General features: G+C 37.1%; 1 protein-coding gene across 1 annotated transcript in view; it reads left to right on the top strand.

Moving 5' to 3' along the window:
* LOC125094386 (transmembrane protease serine 11E-like) overlaps positions 1-15356 on the top strand; it is a 45317-nt gene extending 29961 nt beyond the window's left edge. The window contains exons 8-10 of the mRNA XM_047719972.1: positions 471-730; positions 1497-1639; positions 14926-15356. Of these exons, the coding sequence (XP_047575928.1) occupies positions 471-730; positions 1497-1639; positions 14926-15087 (565 nt within the window). The 3' untranslated portion in view covers positions 15088-15356. The remainder of the gene's footprint in view (positions 1-470; positions 731-1496; positions 1640-14925) is intronic.
* The last annotated feature ends 5794 nt before the right edge of the window (positions 15357-21150 follow it).

Raw genomic sequence — 21150 nt, 5'->3', positions numbered from 1 at the left:
TATATATAGGATATATAGGATATATATAGGATATATAGGTATATATATAGGATAGTAACACTTTGTTATATTTATGCATAGCTCTTTCAGTTTTCAGAGAAATGTGTGTTTGTGGGTAGGGAACATGGTGCATAAAATACATTTGGTTCTTTCATTCTGTACAAAATATGCTTCCTATATGTTTCTTGGGGTCACTGACTCCTAGAAATGTCAAAAAGCCCTACGATCTGGGCTGAACAACTCAGATGCAGAGTGGCATGTGTCTTCCAACAACCACGCCACTGTGGCTTTTCTACCTGATGGTACTCCTGAGCCTGATTCTCAGATTAGAAAGAGTTTGTTTCTATACATAGAAACTGTAATTTTAAAAAGAAAACTTATATTGACTCCAACAGCTTAAATTATTATTAATATGTCATTACATTGGTAGTATGGTAAAGTGGAATTTATTCTTTGTACTTTTCCCTCAGGTATAAGGACCCAGACAGATGGACTGTTTCCTTTGGAGTAACAATAGACCCTCCAAAGATGAAACGAAGCCTTAGAAGAATATTTGTCCATGAAAAATATAAGTATCCATCACATGACTATGATATTTCAGTTGCAGAGCTTTCTAGCCCTGTTCCCTACACAAATGCAGTACATAGGATTTGTCTCCCTGATGCATCCCATGAGTTTCACCCAGGCAGTGAGATGTTTGTGACAGGATTTGGAGCACTGCAAAATGACGGTGAGCATTTGAAGAGAAGTCAAACCATAGTAACTCAATTTGGTATTCTAAGGCATTTAAAGAATGGAGTGTCATTATGCCAAAATATGCTGGCAGGTTGGTAATATGGACCTGGGCAACTCTGACCCTATTTGTGAACTAGATCATTTAGAAGACACACACATTCCTTCATTGCTATAGGTTATTATCAAGCGCCTCACTATTACTGTAGTAATGGTGCTTGGTAAGGTGTCCAATAAACATGGCTGAACTTTTTTTTTTCTTTTTAAAGAGAGATCACAAGTAGGCAGAGAGGCAGGCAGAGAGAGAGAGGGAAGCAGACTCCCCGTTCAGTAGAGAGCCCGATGTGGGGCTCGATCCCAGGACCCTGAGATCATGACCTGAACTGAAGGCAGAGGCTTAACCCACTGAGCCACCCAGGCGCCACATGGCTGAACTTTTTAATAGGGTATTAACCATGTAAGAGATTGGGTATCATTAATATACGCAATTGTGAAGATGAGAGAATCATAAGGTCACCATTCTCCCTATTGAGATAAGATTCCAAGTTTTGCCACGGGATGGAAGTCACTTGAACAACTTGAGATTCTCTTATAGGTACCTAATTTTTCATTTAAAGTAGTTAGGAAGTAATTCTTTCCCAAAATATGACTGTACCTGAAAAAAAATATTCTATATTGCCATCTCATCCAATAATTTTGATTTTCCTGAGGTTTATAGAATATATGTACATATACAAATATAAAGACTATTTTTTTCCCTTTAGGTAATAGTCAAAATCATCTTTGGCAAGTACAGGTGGATCTCATAGACACTCAAACCTGTAATGAACCCCAATCTTATAATGGTGCCATAACTCCTAGAATGTTATGTGCTGGCTCCTTGAAAGGAAAAAGAGATGCGTGCCAGGTATGTGGTTTGACCTAGTAGTATGCTGCAGAATTTTTGTTCACTTTTTATTTTGAATTTATTAGAGAGCTATAGAAAGTATACAGAGGGATCTCCCATATTCTTTGATTCATTTTCCCCAAATGTTATCTCTCAAATTCCTAGAGTACAAAATAAAATCTAGGAAATTGACATTGGTGCAATGTGTGCTTCTAGTTCAATGGCATTTTGTTACATATGCAGATCTGTGTAACCATCACTGCAGTTGAGAATTATTCTATCACCACAAAGATCTCCTTTATAGTAACACCTATTTCTCTATCACTTTCTTTTTTTCCTAAACTTTTATTTAAATTCCAGTTAGTTAACATACAGTGTAATATTAGTTGCCAGTGTATAATGCAGTGATTCAACACTTCCACACAACACCCCATGCTCATCACAAGTGCACTCCTTAATCTCTGTCACCTATTTCAACCATCCCCCCACCCAGTCCCCTCTGGTAACCATCAGTTTGTTCTTTATAGTTAAGAGTCTGTTTCTTGGTTTACCTCACATTCTCTTTTTTCCCCTTTGCTTGCTTTTTTTGTTTCTTAAATTCTGCATATGAGGAAATCATATGGCATTTATCTTTATCTGACTGACTTGTATCTCTTAGCATAATACTCCCTAGTTCCATCAGTGTCATTGCAAATGGCAGATTTCATTCTCTTTTGTGGCTAAGTAATATTCTATCACACACACACACACACACACACACACACACACACACACACTCCTACATCTTCTTTATCTATTCATCAGTTGATGGACATTTGGGCTGTTTCCATAATTTGGTTGTTGTATATAGTGCTGCTATAACGTTGGGGTGCATGTATCCCTTTGAATTAGTATTTTTGTATTCTTTGGGTAAATACCTAGAAGAGCAATTGCTGGATCACAGGGTAATTTTATTTTTAACATTTTGAGAAATCTCCCTACTGTTTTCCAGAGTGGCTGCACCAGTTTGCATTCCTACCAACAGTGAAAGAGTGTTTTTCCCCTTTCTCCACATCCTCGCCAGCACCTGCTATTTCTAGTATTATTGATTTTAGTCATTCTGACAAGTGTGAGGTGCTATCTCATTGTGGTTTTGATATGCATTTCCCTGATGATGAGTGATGCTGAGCATCTTTTCATATGTCTGTTATCCATCTGTATGTCCTCTTTGGAAACATGTCCATTCATGTCTTCTGCACATTTTTTTTAAAGATTTTATTTATTTATTTGACAGAGAGAGATCACAAGTAGGCAGAGGCAGGCAGAGAGAGAGAGAGAGAGAGAGGAGGAAGCAGGCTCCCCACCGGGCAGACAGCCCGATGTGGGGCTTGATCCCAGGACCCTGGGATCATGATCTGAGCTGAAGGCAGAGGCTTAACCCACTGAGCCACTCAGGCACCCCGTCTTCTGCACATTTTTAAATTGGATTTTTCATTTTTTGGGTGTTGAGTTTTATAAGTTCTTAATATATTTTGGATACTAACCCTTTATCAGATACGTAATTTGCAAAAATCTTTTCCATTCTGGAGGTTGCCTTGTAGTTTTGTTGATAGTTTCTTTCATTGTGCAGAAGCTTTTTTATTATGATGAAGTTGCTTTTGTTTCCTTTGCCTCTAGAGACATTATCTAGAAAGCAGTTGCTATGGCCAATGTAAATCCTGTATCACTCTTTCATCACTAACACCTACAAATCATGAATCTGTTTTCCATCTCTACAATTTTGTAATTTTGACAGTGTTATATAAATAGAATCATAATGTAGCTTTTTTTAAGAATTCCATTTTGATTTATCTATTAGTATTTTTGACTAGGCTATCTCTGTGGAAAAATTTTTGTGGTTCCTCTCAGTTGTATATACATAACTTATCACAGTCTACTGGTGTTGAGATTTTACTAGTTCAAGTGTAGTGTAGAATAGAAAACTTACTTCGCCTTAAGCCTCTTTATGTTTCCACATTTAAAATGATAGTATTGATATAAATTTTAATATTTCCTCTACATACATTGAGAACAACATTAGATAATGTTTTTGCTTCAAGTTCCACTTTCCTTCAAGAGTTGAAGGAAAGTCTGTTTATTCATAATTTTGTTCTTTATTCTTTCCTGGTTTTCTAAGATTTTTTACCATTCCTTACTGTTTTAGAAACTTCCTTTAGCTTTTTTTTTAATGTACATCTGCTAATGACAAATTCCCTCACTTTTTCTGTCTACAAAATTCTTCATTTCTTATTCATTCCTGAACCATAATTTTGTCAGATATAGAATTTGGGATTGACAGTTCTTTTCTTTCAGCATTTAGATCACGACCTCTGTGAATTTCTGGTGAGAGATGTGCTATTACTAGAATTATTTTTTCCCTATAGATGATCTGCCATTTCTTTATTGCTGTGTTCAAGATTTTTCTTTCTCTTTAGTTATCAAAAGTTTGATTGTGTCTTGGCATGGATTTCTTTGGGTTATCCTGTTTTGGGTTTACTCAGTTTGTTTGTTTATTTATTTATTTATAGCAATAAATAAAATATCCTTACTCAGCTTTTTGGATGTGCAGATTCATGTCTGTTGACAAATTTGGGAAATTTTCCACCATTATTTTTTTGAATAATTTCCTAGCCCTACTTTCTTTTTTGTATCCTTCTGGGAGCCTAATAATAGGAATGTTAGTTGTTTTGTCATTGTCGCAGAGGTCCCTGAGCTTCTTTTTTTTGTTTGCTTTGTTTTGTTTTGTTTTTTATTTCTTTTCAGTGTAACAGTATTCATTGTTTTTGCACCACACCCAGTGCTCCATGCAATATGTGCCCTCCTTAATACCCACCACCTGGCTCCCCCAACCTCCCACCCCCGCCCTTCAAAACCCTCAGGTTGTTTTTCAGAGTCCATAGTCTCTCATGGTTCACCTCCTCTTCCAATTTCCCCTCAACTCCCTTCTCCTCTCCATCTCCCCTTGTCCTCCATGTTATTTGTTATGCTCTGCAAATAAGTGAGACCATATGATAATTGACTCTCTCTGCTTGACTTATTTCACTCAGCATAATCTCTTCCAGTCCCGTCCATGTTGCTACAAAAGTTGGGTATTCATCCTTTCTGATGGAGGCATAATATACCATAGTGTATATGGACCACATCTTCCTTATCCATTCGTCCACTGAAGGGCATCTTGGTTGTTTCCACAGTTTGGCGACCGTGGCCATTGTTGCTATAAACATTGGGGTACAGATGGCCCTTCTTTTCACTATATCTGTATCTTTGGGGTAAATATCCATTAGTGCAATTGCAGGGTCATAGGGAAGCTCTATTTTTAATTTCTTAAGGAATCTCCACACTGTTCTCCAAAGTGGCTGCACCAACTTGCATTCCCACCAACAGTGGAAGAGGGTTCCCCTTTCTCCACATCCTCTCCAATACATGTTGTTTCCTGTCTTACTAATTTTGGCCATTCTAACTGGTGTAAGGTGGTATCTCAATGTGGTTTTTAATTTGAATCTCCCTAATGGCTAGTGATGATGAACATTTCCCCCACCCCCATTCCTGATTGTATTGCTCAGATTGCGTAATTTCTGCCATTCTATCTTCAAGATCACTGATTCTCTCTTCTGTCATCTTTATCCTATTGAGCCCATCCAATCAGGTTTTTGATTATTTCATTTTTCAGTTCTAGTATATCTATTTGATCCTTCTGTATATCTGCTATTTCTTTGCTGAAACTTCTTATTTTTTAATTTGTTTCAAGCATAGTGGTAATTGCTCATTAAGACATTTTTGTAATGCCTGCTTTAAAATCTTTGTCAGAAAATTCCACTGTCTCATCTCAGTATATCTGTTGATTGTCTTTTCTCTTTCAAGTTGAGATTTTCTGGTTCTTGGTATGATAAGTGATTTCCAGGTATATCTTGGACATTTTGAGTATTATAAAACTCTGGATCTTATTTAAATTCTTCTGTTTTAGCATGCTTCCTCTCACATAACACTGGTTGGAATAGGTAGGTTTTACCTCATTTCCTATTCATCTTCCTTTGACACCCAAATAAGGGAGAAGAGCTTTGTTACTGCTGGATGGAGGTGGAATTTTAGGCTCTGTATTAAGCTTCCTCTGATACCAGTGTGGTCGGGAGAACCTTGTTACTGCTCCCTTTGAGGCCTCTACAGACATCATGGGGTAGTGGCCTCATTACTATTGGCAGTGGGGATAGCCCTGACTTTGCACTAGGTCTCCTCTGACACCACCCTAAGTGAGAAAGGTAGGCCTCATTTCTACAGGGTTATAGTCTATGCTCTCCAGCTGGTCACCATGGGAAAGAAAGAGAAGGGTTTCATTATCACCTGGCAGAAATCAAAGTTTAGTTTCCAACTCAGCCTTCTCTGGTGGAGGAGGGGACCTTCTTACAGCCTGGTAGGGATAGAAGTCTAGGCTCCCCACTTTGCCTTTGCTGATGGGGGTTAGGATAGGGCCACAGTTTTTCTGTGTTTGGTTGGAGTAGAGCAGGTAGTACCTAAAAGCTTTCGTCCTCCAGGGACACCTAGGAGGCTCAGTTGTTAAGCATCTGCCTTCGGTTCAGGTCATGATCCCGGTGTCCTGGGATCAGGCTCCCTACGCAGTGGGAAACCTACTTCTCCTTCTCCCACTCCCCCTGCTTGTGTTCCCTCTCTCTCTCTCTCTCTGTCAAATAAATAAATAAAGTCTTTAAAAGTATATATAAATAAAAAATAAAAGGCTTTTTTTGTCCTCCATAGGTTGCCCCACTTTAGTTTCTTTGACTAGAGAAAGAAAGGTTTTCACGGGGCTACTTTTTCTTTTTCTTTTAAAGATTTTTATTTATTTATTTGACAGAGATCACAAGTAGGCAGAGAGGCAGGCAGAGAGAGAGAGAGAGAGAGAGAAAGCAGGCTCCCTGCTGAGCAGAGAGCCCGATGTGGGGCTCGATCCCAGGACCCTGGGATCATGATCTGAGCCGAAGGCAGAGGCTTTAACCCTCTGAGCCACCCAGGCGCCCCAAGGGGCTACTTTTTCATCCATATCTGTTGGCAGGTTGCTAGATTAACATTTTTATAAGCTCTATGTTCAGGATAAGTAGAGCAAAAAAGTAAATTCAGGGAGCTCATTGTTTTATCATTCCTTGAGTCCTCAGGTTCCTAGGTCCCCTGGCTTCTTATGTCTACTTTTCAGTGTTTTTTATATTTATTTGTGAAGTCCAGTTTTTAAAAAATTAATTAATTATTATCTTTTAAATTTTGTTTGGGTGAAAAAATAAGTAATTCTATTCTATCTTGGTCCAGAGCATAGACATCATTTTGAACCCTGCTTTTGCTTTCCAGTACATAAGCTAGCACTGTTTGCCTGCTATGACAGCTATGATCTCTATGTCTTCATCTACATTGCTGATAGAATAAAGGCCAATACTGATTCCATGGGTACAATTGTAAATACTCCTATAATTTTAATTTTGTGATTTGACAGATCTTATGTTCAATGTGCACTCCTCTAAGTTTCAAATTTGTTTTTGAAATTACATGTTATTCTGTATATTTTGCAGTCTAGATCCATACAGTGGTATATTATTCATTTCTAAGAATTTTTTCAACTTTTCATGTTTTTTCTCTCTCACATATACACTACATTTTTTTTTCTTTCATTGACTTTACTTCCCTTAATCCATGATGACTTCATCATTGTCCTTTCCCAACTTTTACCTCTGGGTCCGTCAATTCAGCATTGTTCAATTTGCTACATTAAACTTTTTCACCCAGCTGACCTTTCTCCACTTCCTAGCAAACACTCAAGATTAGACCTAACTCATTGTGTTTCGTTGTCCATTCTGAGACCCTGATTATTCCTGGAGGAAGACATGGAACAATATAGATAGTTCCCATTACAAAATTCTACAGAAAATTCAAGTTGATCTTGTGAATAAAATACTAAAATAAAACCAATTTAATAAAAGACACACATGAAAACATACCCATAGTCTTCATTATTTGCAGATTCTGTGCCTATGAATTCACGTATTTGCTAAAATTTGTTTGTAAATCCCAAATCAATTATCAAGGCACTTTTGTGTTCATTCGTGGCAAAAATTTGGCAGAGTGGCAAAAATTTGAGTCACCCAATGTGCATGTTCCCACCTGAGGTCCAAAAGGAGATGCGCTGCCTTCTTGTTTCAGCTCTCATACCATAAATTTGTGTCTCTTTTTTGGTCTATTTAGTGCCACATTTTCCTCATTTTTGTGCTTTTTGTTGGTAACTTCACTGTTTAAAATAGTCCCCAAGTGTGGTGCTGAAGTAAGGTACAAGAAGGCTGTGATGTGCCATATGGAGAAAATTTGTGTTTTAGGTAAGCGTCATATAGACATGAGTTACAGTGCTGTTGGCTATGAGTTCCACATTAATGAATTAATAATAGATCCTAATGTGTCTTTAAGTGAAACATACATAAAATATGGTTATGTGTTGATCATTTGATGAAGATAGGACCAGAAGCTCATGGAAATCAAACCCTTTATTTCCCCCTGGAGCAATGATTCAGTATTCACTAATTCAGGGTTTATGGCAACTTCATAAAAAAGAACTGCTATGAATAGCAAGAATCAATTATATTTTATTTGGCTTCTTGATAGTCATAGAATCATAGTTTAGATATTCTAGATCTTCTCTTGCCTTAATCTCTGGTCTTACTTGCCTCTAACATTACCAAAACGTATAATTTTGCATTTGTGATCATCATTTATGATTTTTATTCAAATATTTCAGCTTCTATTTATGGTTACTTCCTTCCTAAAAGTCTGAAAGGAAGAGCTGTATGACTCTTTCGTATTCTAAATTATTTATTACAGAAAATTTCTAATGTATGTATAAGTAAAGAGAGTTATATAATGAACCCCAATGTGCTCATCACCTAGCTTCAACAATTATCAACTCATGGCCAATTTTACTTCATCCCTATATATCTTTTTTTTTTTTAAGATTTTATTTATTTATTTGACAAACAGAGATCACAAGCAGGCAGAGAGGCAGGCAGAGAGAGTGGGGGAAGCAGGCTCCCTGCCGAGCAGAAAGCCCAATGTGGAGCTCAATCCCAGGACCCTGAGATCATGACCTGAGCGGAAGGCAGCTTTAACCCACTGAGCCACCCAGGCGTCCCTCATCCCTATATATCTTAACACAATCTTCTCATCTCTTCCTTCTCCACCCTATTTTTTCAGATCTATTTTGAAGTAAATCCCAGATGTCATATAATTTCATCTGTAAATATGCTCTCTACTCTACAATGCCACTTCCATGATGGTATTTGATGTGAATGTTCCTTTTCCTTATAAATTTGGGGAATTAAAGAGAAGGAACAAAGTTTCACTTTGTGATTATAAAACCCTGCTTTCTTACTTCTGAAAACCAATTTTTTCCTATCTCTGGCACCAGGTTTTTTTCCCCCATTTTAGGTCCAGTGTTCACAATTTTTGACACTTGACCAGTTCCATATACTTTAAAATCTCAAAATTCATCAATAACATCATATGCAAAAATCTTTACTTGGATCTCCTTCTCAGTGACATTTGGCTACCTCCTCTTTCTTAAAATAGATTCTTCTTTGGGTTCTATAATCCTGAAATGTGCTGATTTCCCCTCCTCTTTCTCCTACCACTCATTTCTGGTTCTTTATCCTGGTTTCTCTTTCTCTCTCCCTGTTTAAGACTTACTATCCATTAAGACTCAGGTCTTCGGTGAAATTTTCTCTCTTTTCTATCTATTCACTGAAAGAAACTATCTTTTCTCTGAACTCAGTTGTCCCTTTAATGACTTCCAAATTTACATAATCAGAATTAAACTCTTGCCCAATTCAGTCTCACATTTCCACCTACTCCAAAAACATTTTCATTTATAAGTTTTAAGTTTTTAGTATAAGATTAAAACTTGTATATGTGCCATCTCAAACTCAACAGGCATTATGAAACATTATAGGCATACCTTGAAGATACTGTGGGTTCCATTCCAGACTGCCACAATGAAATGAGTCAAATGTTTTTGTTTGTTTGTTTGTTTCTCAGTGCATATAAAAGTTATTTTTACATTTGACTGTACTCTGTTAGGTATGCAATAACATTATGTATAAAATAACCCATGCATATACTGTAATTTAAAAATTCTTTATTGCTAAAAGTTGCTAATTATCATCTGAGCTTTCAGTGAGCTGTAATTTTTTTTCCTGCTGAGAATATTGCCTCAGTATTGATGGCTTCTGACTGATCACAGTGGTGGTTGCTGAAGGTTGGGAGGCTGAGTCAATTTCTCAAAATAAGACAATAAAGAAGTTTGCCACATAGACTTTTCCTTATGGATGATTTCTCTATAGCATGCAATGCTGTTTGATAGCATTTTATCCACCATAGAACTTCTTTCAAATTGGAGTCAACCATCTCAAACTCTGCCACTGCTTTACCAACTAAATTTATATTCTAAGTCCTTTGTTATAATTTCAACAATCTTCACAATGTCTTCACTGGGAGTCGATTCCATCTCAAGAAACCACTTTCTTTGTTCATCCATAAGAGGCAATTCCTTGTCCATTAAAGTTATATGGTGAGATTGCAATAATTCAGTACCATCTTCAGGCTCCACTTCTAATTCTAGTTCTTTTGCTATTTTTTAAAAATTTTTATTTATTTTTTTAAATTTCTTTTCAGTGTTCCAGAATTCATTGTTTATGCACCACACCCAGTGCTCCATGCAATACTTGCCCTCCATAATCCCTACCACCAGGCTCACCCAGCCTCCTACCTCCCACCAAAACCCTCAGTTTGTTTCTCAGAGTCCACAGTCTCTCATGCTTTGTCTCCCCCTCCAATTTCCCCCAACTCACTTCTCTTCTCCATCTCCCCATGTCCTCCTTGTTATTCCTTATGCTCCACAAATAAGCAAAACCATATGATAATTGACTCTCTCTGCTTGACTTATTTCCCTCAGCATAATCTCTTCCAGTCCTGTCCATGTTGATACAACAGTTGGATATTCACCCTTTCTGATGGAGGCATCATACTCCATAGTATATATGGACCATATCTTCTTTATCCAGTTTTCTGTTGAAGGGCATCTTGGTTCTTTTCACAGTTTGGCGACTGTGGCCATTTGTACCACATTTGCCATGATTTCATCCACTCAAGTCTCAAACCCTAAATTTATCCATAAGGATTGAAATCAACTTCTTCCAAATTCCATTTAATGTTGATATTTTGACCTCTTCCCATTACTCATAAATGTTCTTAAAGGCATCTAGAATGGTGCTTTCTTTGCTGAAGATTTTCAGTTTACTTTAAAGGAATCACTATCTATGGCAGCTATAGCCTTACAAAATGTATTTCTTAAATAATAAGACTTGAAAGTCAAAATTATTCCTTGGCCCATATGTTAGCAGGCATGAAAACAACATTAGTCTTGTAGTACATCTCTATCAGAGCTCTTGGGAACCAGATGTACTGCCAATGAGCAGTAATATTTTGAAAGAAATCCTTTTTTTCTGAGCAGTTGTTCCTAACAGTGGGCTTAAAATATTTTGTAAAACGTTGTAAACAGATGTGCAATCATTCAGGCCTTGCTCTATTTCTATAACAAACGAAGAGTAGATGTATCATAATTCTTAAGATTCCTAGGATTTTTCAGAATGGTATGTGAGCCTTAGCTTCAGCTTAAAGTCACCAGCTGCATAAGCTCCTAACTAGAGAGTCAGCCTGTATTTCAAGCTTTGAAGCCAGACATTGACTTATCTTCTTTAGCTATGAAAGTCTTAGATAGGATCTTTTTCCAGTAGAAGGCTGTTTCACCTACATTGAAAATCTGTTTTGGGGCACCTGTGTGGCTCAGTTGGTTAAGTGTTTGGGTGGCTCAGTTGGTTAAGCATCTGCCTTCGGCTCAGGTCATGATCCCAGGGTCCTTGGATCAGCATCCATCTCCCTGTTCAGCAGGGAGTTGCTTTTCCCTCTCCCTCTGCTGCTTCCCCTGCATGTGCTCTCTCAGACTTTTTCCTCTGTCAAATAAATAAATATAATCTTTAAAAAAAAATAGAAAATCTGTTGTTTAGTGAAGCCGTCTTCATGAATTATCTTAGCTACATCTTCTAGCGCAGCTTCTACATTGGCAGCTGCCTTGTCACCTTGCACTTTGATGTTATGCTGACAACTCCATTCCTTAAACCTCATGAGCCAATCTCTGCCAGCATTGACCTTTCCTTCTTCAGCTTCCTGAGCTCCTGCAGCCTTCAGCCTAAAGAGAGTTAGGGCCTTTCTCTGGATTAGGTTTTGGCTTAACATAATGTTGTGACTTGTTTCTTCTATCCAGACCTCTGAAACTCCATTACCAGCAATAAGTCTGTTTTGTTTTCTTATCATTCCTGTGTTCACGGGAGTAGCTGTTTTCATTTCCTTCAAGAACTTTTCCTTTGCATTCATAACTTGGCTGTTTGATGCAAGAGGCTTAACTTTCAGCTTGTCTCAGCTCTTGACATACTTCCTCACTAAGCTTAATTATTTCTAGCTTCTGGTTAGACTGAGAAACACACAATTTTCCTTTCACTTGAATATTTAGAGGCCCCTGTAGGGTTATTAATTGGCCTAATTTCAATATTATTGTTTTTTGGGGAACAGGGAGGCCTGAAGAGAGAGAGAGAGATGGGGGAATAGCTCGCTGGTAGAGCAGTCAGAATACACACATTTATTAAGTTTCCCCTCTTATATGGGGCACAGTTCATAGCACCCCCAAACAATTATAATAGTAACATCAAAGATCACTGATCACAGATCACCATAGTAAATATAATAATGAAAAAGTTAGAAATATTACGAGAATTGTCAAACTGTGACACAGAGACACAAAATGGAAAAACAGCACTGGTAGAGTTGCTTGACAAAGGATTGCCACAAACCTTCTATTTGTTAAAAAAAAAAAAAAACAACACAGTGTCTGTAAAGCACAATAAAGAAAGCATAATAAAATGAGGTATGTCTGTATCTGTTTTTCCATTTTCAAGTTTCTCCTTTATGTTACTGGGTTTCCTCATTGATGAAGTCTTCTTTTACTTTTAGATCTTCTTCACATCTAATTGATTAAGTCTTTGGAGATATTTTTCCCTTTTACCATGTCTCCCAAATGTATCTCTGCCCCCATTCTTTTTGTTTAACACCCTCGTCTATTCCTTCATTACTTCATATCGTAACCACTAAATTAACTTCCTGGTTTGGCTTCTAGTTTCAAAGTTTCTCTTATGATATGTAATCCTGATTAAACTTCCTGTTTCGCACTAAACCACTCACCGAAAAGAACAGGATTTATGGGAAAAAAGTGCCAGAGACAGACCAACAGATCCCTCAAAGGCTATGCAACTTTTTATCCAGAGAATTAACAACAGCAGCAGAATTGTGTCTTGAAAAATAACTTGGATAGTGTGGGCAGGCAGAAAGCCCAGGGTGATTGGTTTCTTACTTGGGATTTGTTAAAAACGCAGAGAAATGACAGAGTGGATGGACCAGCTTGCTGGGGCCAAGGCAGTGCACATGAGAGGGTAGCCCTGAGTAGAGGAGAAAGTGTAACCTGCCAGGATCCATGAAGGGAGTGAAGTTGTGGTGTGTTTCTCTGGCAGGGGGAGTCCAGGGCACAGGTACTTTTAAAATATTTTATTAAAGTAGAGCCCCAAGGCTCCCTCCTCAGGGATAAGTCTGTTCCTCCCTCTATCCCTCCCCAGCTTGTGCAGTATCTCATTCACTCTCTCAAATAAATAAATACATTCTTTAAAAAAAAAAAAAAAAAGTAGAGCCCCCAAGGACCTCTGCTTGTGCAACAGCTCAATTGAGAGCTTTTTCCTCTTCTGAAGATGATAATTCTATTCTCATTACCCTGGCTTCCCTACCTAAGACAAAACACATATAAACCATCACAATCTCTATCTTACACTGATTTAACTCTTCCATTCACTAATCATGTGTAAGCTAACTAGTTTTAGTAGGACAATCCTTGCCTATTTGATATTTGTCAGTAGACATCACCTGATACAATTTATAAGGCTGTTAAGTACACTGCTATCTTTTTTCTTTGGTTACTTATTTCTCAGACTCTTTTGTACCTTTTCTTAGATAGCTTTAAATTTTGTGATCTCTGGAATCTTCTATTTCCTCATCCTAATCAGTGCTTTCATATAGGCTTGGGTTTCAATTACCAAAATGATTTATTTGTACGTACCTGAGTGCATGTATTTACTATCTTTTGACATTTGAGGGTATAGGTAAACACTTACTGTTAATGGATCTAAAAATTACAGACACATTATTACAAATTCAGTTACTGTTAGTATTAGCTAATATTTTTACATGAACAAAAGTAAATGCACAGGGAAGTTAACACAATGCAGGTCAAGAAATCTGGACTTCTGAGTTAGATCGCTGTGGATTCAAATTCATTTCTGCCCCTGAATAGCATGTGCCATCAGGCAAATTACTTAATTTCTATGAGTTTTGGTTTCCTTATTGTTAAAATGGAGAAAATGAAACCTCTCTTCACATTTTGTTACCAGAATTACACGAGTTAATGAGATAATATGTAATTAATTAAGAGCTCCATAGAGTGCTGAACACTTAGTGGGTGGTCAATATTAGAGACCCTGGGATTTTGAGGAAAAATCAGCTTGTACCTAGTTTTTATGACCTGTTTAAGAAACAGGCCTCTAGAGTTCACAATGCATAGACAATTGGAATTTCTGATTTCAAACATGTCTTTACTAAGTTCTGTTTTACGCCAGGCTCTATGCTAAGCACTTGATACTTACCGTCTTACTTAATCTTCAAAATTATCACCGGAGGTAGGTATTATTAGGAGCCTTAAATATAAATTAAAGGTCTTAGCTACCTGGAAGAACCAGACTTGAGATTTAAACCCAGGTGTCTGACTCTAGTGTCTGTGCTTTTATCAGTAATAGACTCTTCACCCTTCTTTTGGGAGCTATGTCATAGTGATAAGGGATATGAGGAATTATCTTCTCAGATATACCAGAGAAGAATACTGTTCTCCAAAGAGATGGTGCCTTTAATCTCAGTGTGCTGACCCCTGAATGTAAGCCAATACCCTAGGTAATGGACCTTCTCCCTTATATGAATTACTGACACAGAGGTATGGCTTCTGCATTTGAGCACACTGAAAACTTTTGAAAACTGCCCCTTTCATTAAACTCAAGTCAGAAAAATAAAGAATACTGCTGTAATCAACTGAACTATTAATGACTAATCTCTCCCTTCTCCTATAGGGTGACTCCGGAGGACCACTGGTTAGTGCAGATGCCAGAGATATCTGGTATCTTACTGGAATAGTGAGCTGGGGCGATGAATGTGCCCAACCTAATAAGCCCGGTGTTTACACTAGAGTGACTGCTTTCCGGGACTGGATCCGTTCCAAAACTTGTATCTAAGAGAGAATACCCTAGTAGAATGGAACACATGGTTTGTGTATGGACCGTTCTCAGAGAGACAGAATCCCAAAAGAAGTCTTGCAGATCACCCGGATTGGACCCATCTAACTAAACTGTCTGCTTGATGTGCATGTTTCTTTCCTAGCTCTGCTTCACCCTGAGCATCCTGCTCTGCAGATATGTTCTGTCCCAATTTGCATTCACTTGTTTTCTAGAAGTTTTGTCATCAAAATTTTGGCTCGTTGACATAAATTTCTTATGCATATATACAACTTGAAGTGATTCCTTCTTTCATTTCCCCAGAGTCTCTCATCTTAATAAATCTCCACTTTCAAGGGGCAGGACAGAGTGGAAGGAAATGGAAAAAGGAAAGAACTACATATTTTTATGCACAAAGAAGTATTAAGAGTTTTTTTTTCCCCCCTTAATGGTATGAGGAAAATGATCACATTTGTTACAACAGGTCAATCAAACAGACCCCAGAACACCAAATACTTAATGTTGAAAAAAGAGTGGGAATTAAGGAAATGCACAGAAACCAAGATACAGTTTTATTTTCATTTCTAGCTAACAAGTACAGAGATAAGTGTAGGGATGATTCTGTTTTCCTGTGGCCTACAATAATTATACAAACTCTATATAATGTATTTGTTCTAAGTTAAAGCAAATAATATTTATTTAATATTTCACTGTTGAGGATATCAATATATAATAATAATATCATCCATTTGGTTGATATTATGATAGTTCAGGAAGAAGGGGAAGATGGGAAAATACTACTACTCAATGCATTTCAAGTTCTTTTAAGATCTGAGGTTATGAAAATTCATTTGAAAACAACCAGTATACTTTATGTGTTAAGATTTGTTGTTGTTGTTGAATAGAAGAGAATGACACGAGAATTAGTCCAGAATATTGAAGGAAATAGGATTATCACCAAGTGCTTCTGTATTTGTGTTTTAAAGTTTTTTTCAAATACACAGCCTTGAAGGAAATAAGGTCCAGGTGTTAGGGTGTAGATACAGTCATGCAAATGGAGGCCAGAACTCCATTTTGAGATGATGGCACGCCTTTGCCTGCTGCTGAATTTCCAGCCCAGGATTGGACCACTGACCTCTTGGACTTCTCTGGACTGAGATGGGAAGGTATCATAGGAATTTATCCTGGAAGCTGGCACCCTGCTATGTCCAGTATAGCACTGAATTACTAATTGCTTGCAGACAAAACTGAAGAGTAAAAGCCAAATATTAACCACTTTCATAATTTTAGTTTTGGTAAATAACTACTGAGCAGTTAGAGACACAGCATGCAGATGATCTAGGCCATTATGAAGTTAGTTACAACTCATGCCATTATCTATGCTATGTTAACATGGTGAGATTACACTAAATTTTTCCATTACCCTTGCCTCCTCATATACAGCTACTCATCCAAGTTCTGTATTGGACCATAATCACTTTGAAAACCAACATTAGCAGGAAAAATTTGACTTTGACTCACCCAAATAATATTGGCATATGAAAGGGTCAGATTTAGGTGCTTGGCTAAAATAAAATGGAAACTGACATGAATTGACAGTGTGAAATATTTTGCGTAAATTATTTTTGTTTCATTTAATAGATGTTTTGAAAAAAACAAAATTGATGCAAGTGGTGAATTTTAAACAAAAATTTAAATACATTTCAAACAAAATCACTCTGTGTTCCATTCCAAATGGATTCCCCTGTTTTAGTACATTCTGCAGTTGGGCCTCTAGGTGGCACCTACAAGCTGTAGAAAGATCTAAGGAAACTGATGTCTGGATCTTGAAGTAATAAAAACCATAGTAGAAATTCTGTATTAAGTTCTTATAAAAAAATAAGCAAACAAAATACAATTTCTCTTTCTGAAGTGACTTAAAAATGAATAAATATAAATGTACATAATGATTAATATTTTCCAGATTTCTGGGGGTGAGTTTCCAAACTAAAAATTTATAATAGGTAATTGAGTAATTTCTTCTGCAAACAAACTTGAAGAGACTTAAATTAAGGAGAAATTTTAGAAGTTTAATTTGACAATGACATCATAGTACTCAGAGAAATATTTTTGATACTTTCTTTTAAAAAAAATGTGAGAAACAGAGATTGGGTCACAGTGAAAATATGGGTAACAGTTCAAACTTAATGTGCACAGAGAAATAGATAATACAGTATATCATGTTTTTAAAATAATTTCTTTTGAAAGATAACATGTAAAGAGCTTCAGCATTCTTGAACATGTCTATTTTAACTCATTGGAGAAAGCTAAGAAGTCATGACTGGAATAATATTTATTAATTGTGTAAGAGATAGGGAGTTCCTTCTAGTACTTAGTAAAGTGCTCTGTATGTAACAGGCTTTCAATAAGTATTGATTTGTTTTTTTATTATGCAGAAAACAGCTTTATTGTTGTTTACTCATTGATTTTTAGAAGTAATCCAGATTTTATATTAACTGTGTGACTTAAGCCACCTAATTGAACACTCTAAGCCTTAATATACCCACTTATGAGACAGAGATAATGATATTTATCTTAAACGATTGATTGTAGGGATTAAAATCAGATACTGTTGGAAAGCGCTTAGCACACTTCTTAGAATATAGTAGGTGCTCCAGAAATGGTATCTATTAAAACTATTGTAATTAAACTGCAATCTTGTTTTAAGCAATTGGTACTTGATCATAATAGTTTGAATAAATATTTTTGAAATGAAGAGATAATTAGACTAACAGAATGAGCTGGTTTCTTGTTTAATGATGACTATTCCTTGAAGTTTCCTTGACTCCCTCAAGTGGATATAACATCCTTTATTCTGAAATTCCTTACCATCTAAAAACAAACAAACAAACAAAAAAAAACTTTAAAAATTTTTTTCAGAAAATCATAGGTTTACATACAGTTGTAAAATATAATCCAGAGAGGTTCTGTGTATACTTTACCTAGTTTCTCACAATGATAAACATCTTGTTTAGCTATAGTATAATACCACAACCAGGAAGTTGACATTGAGATCATCCTTCAATCCATCAATCTTATTCAGATTTTACTGGTTTTAAAAACATGCAGTTATATGTGTATGTGTGTATTTAATTCTATGCAATTTTATCATGCATGGATTTGTGTAACTACCACCACGGACAAGATATAGCATAGTTTGATCTCAAGCTACCCACAGCCACCTGGCTTCCTCCCTATACCTGTCCTCAGTCTCTAACACCTGGTACCACTAATCTGTTCTGGATCTTTATAAATTTGTCTATTCACGAATGGTATATAAATGGAATCATACAATATGAAAGCTTTAGAGGTTAGCTTTTTCACTCAACATAATTCCATTGACATCAATCCAATTCATGTGTGTCAATGGTTCCTTCTTTTATTGCTGAGTAGTATTCCATGGTAGGGACATACCACAATTTGCTTAACCATTCATTCATTGAAGGGCATTTGAATTGTGTACAATTTTTGACTATCATGATTAAAGCTACTACAACATTTGTGTGTCAGCGGTATAGGATTTTTTGTGAACATTCATTCCTCTGGGATTAATAGCTGAGAGTGCATTATCATTTGATAAGCACATGTTTAATTTCTTAAGAAACTGCCAAATTCTTTGCAGGTGGCTTCTTACCATTTTTTTTAATCTCTCTGTACATATATTCGCTTTCCATGGCTTTTAGATATGTGTGAATAGATCTGATTTCAACAACTAGCCAGTCCCCTGTAGGGACCATGACTGATTCACTTTTATAAACTTCAGAGTTCATAGGAAAGTATATTATTTATGGCACATACTCAATAAAGATTTATTAAATAAAGAATGATGGTAGTAATAAAAATAAGCAAACATAGCAATACATGAGAAATTTTTAAAAAGGAATTACTTTGTACAGAAAAAAATAATATTGCCTTCATGAGTGTATTATGCTATAATTTTTATAATTCTGGGCTTTACCACAGTACCTCCAAGTATCTCGTAATGCTTGATAAATAATCTTGCTCCCCACACTTTCCCACAGGGTACACAATCAAATACAGAATAAAAGGTATGGATTATATGAGGATCCTATCCTTGTGCCTGTTTATTTCTTGATACATAATGTCCTTAGTGGTTTTCTGACACATCTGTATCGATTTCTACACTGTACGTGTGGAATGGATTCCAGTATAAGGAAATACTTCATACATATTGTTGATCTCAATTTTAATAATCATGACTACAATTTTTTTGTCCTAATAAAGTTTGTAGTGTACAACTCTCAGGGTGGAGTGGAAGACAGAGACCTGTGACATGCAAGTAGGAGATTTTCCTTAGTCGACACTGACCCATTAATCGGTACCACTTTGGCACAGCTGTACCCAGCTTAGGTAAACACCACAGTCCATCCCCACACATACCTTTGACTCATGGACTTCTGTCTTGCTTCACCGCCATATGACACTTGCTTTTTACCACAACCCTGATAAAACCCAAATCTCCCCCTACTCTCTTCCTATACCATGCCATTGAACATGTTTAGAGAAAAACACAAAACCACACTGACAGGTCTAACTTCAAATTCAGGATCACAAGCCTCCAGTAGACTCTTGGTGCTTCCCCAACATCATGTGACCCTTCGCTGTTCACCCTCCTGTTCTCTTAGATGTCTATTTCACATTTTTTCCTCTCCTCAGTTCCCGTGATGCCTCCTTCTCCATCCCTGTTCTCCATGGATGATCTCGCTTCTCACCCCCTCCACTGAAAACTGAAGCTCTCTGAAGAAACCCTTCACCACCTCTATTCCCATGTCAGCAGCTGCTCCTGACAGTTGGCCTTCCTACCTGTTGCCCCAGGGGCTCTGATTGAAAGCCAATCCCTCCACCTATATACCAGCTCCCACCTTCTCTCACCTACTTAAGTAATTTGCTCCTGCAACTCTTCCCTCCCTTTCCTACTTAGTCATTTTCTTTTTGTTATTTCCTTGATCTTCAACAAACAAACAACAAACACACATACACCCAAAAAAATTATCTTGACTCCACTTTCTCCACCAGTTGCTGCTCCAAGACTTTGCAGGAAAGCTTTTTGAAGAAATCGGTCTATATTTACTGTCTCCTATACCTGTCCTTCTGTTATTCCTTAAGCACATTTCAATCAAATTTTGGCTCCAGAATTTCACTAAAACTGTTCTTTGCAAGGACATTGGTAGTCTTCATGTTGCTAAATATAATGGTAGAATATCTTAAATTATCTTAAATGTCTCATCAACAGCATTTGGCACCATTGATCTCTGCTTCCTCCTTCCTAAACCTTCTTTTTCATTCAGGGCATTGCATATTCCTGATTTCCTACTACTCTCAGAGTTTGTACTTATAGGTGAGTCTCATTTTCTGTCATTTGCCGTCCTCATCCTTGACCTTCTAACATTGGCTGACTCCAGGTCTAAGACCTTGTTACTCTTCCTTGGTGATCTCATTCAGTTTCATGTTTTGTTTTGGGGGGGGTTGTTTTGTTTGTTTGCTTTTGTTTTTAAGATTTTATTTATTTATTTGACAGAGAACGTGCAAGCAGGGGGAGTGGCAGAGGGAGAGGGAGAAAGCAGACTCCCTGCTGATAAGGGAGCCCCATGTGGGGCTCAATCCCAGGACCCTGGGATCATGACCTGAGCTGAAGTTAGCCACTTAACTGACTGAGCCCCCTGGTGCCCCCAGTTTCATGGTTTTAAATACCATCTACATGATGATATTTCCAGATTCTTATCTCTACCACAGAACTCTCTCCTCAAATCCAAATTCTTATGTCCAATTGCCTATTGTATCTTCATTAAGATGTCTAGTAACCATTTCAAACACCACGTGTCTTGTTTCCAAACAGGTGATACCCAATATCTTCCTCGTCTCAGTCAATGCCATTCTTCCAATTGTTCAGGCTCTAAACCTCTCGACTCCTCTCTTTCTCTCATATCCCACATCTGAAATTTTTTTAGTATAATAACATCCTCTAGAATTTTGCCTAAACTCAACCTCACTTGTCCATTGTTTGTAAATTAATCATCTGTTTCC

This window comes from Lutra lutra, chromosome 2 (genome assembly GCF_902655055.1).
Source record: "Lutra lutra chromosome 2, mLutLut1.2, whole genome shotgun sequence".
Lineage (NCBI taxonomy): Eukaryota > Metazoa > Chordata > Mammalia > Carnivora > Mustelidae > Lutra > Lutra lutra.
This window is presented reverse-complemented; position numbering and strand designations above follow the sequence as displayed.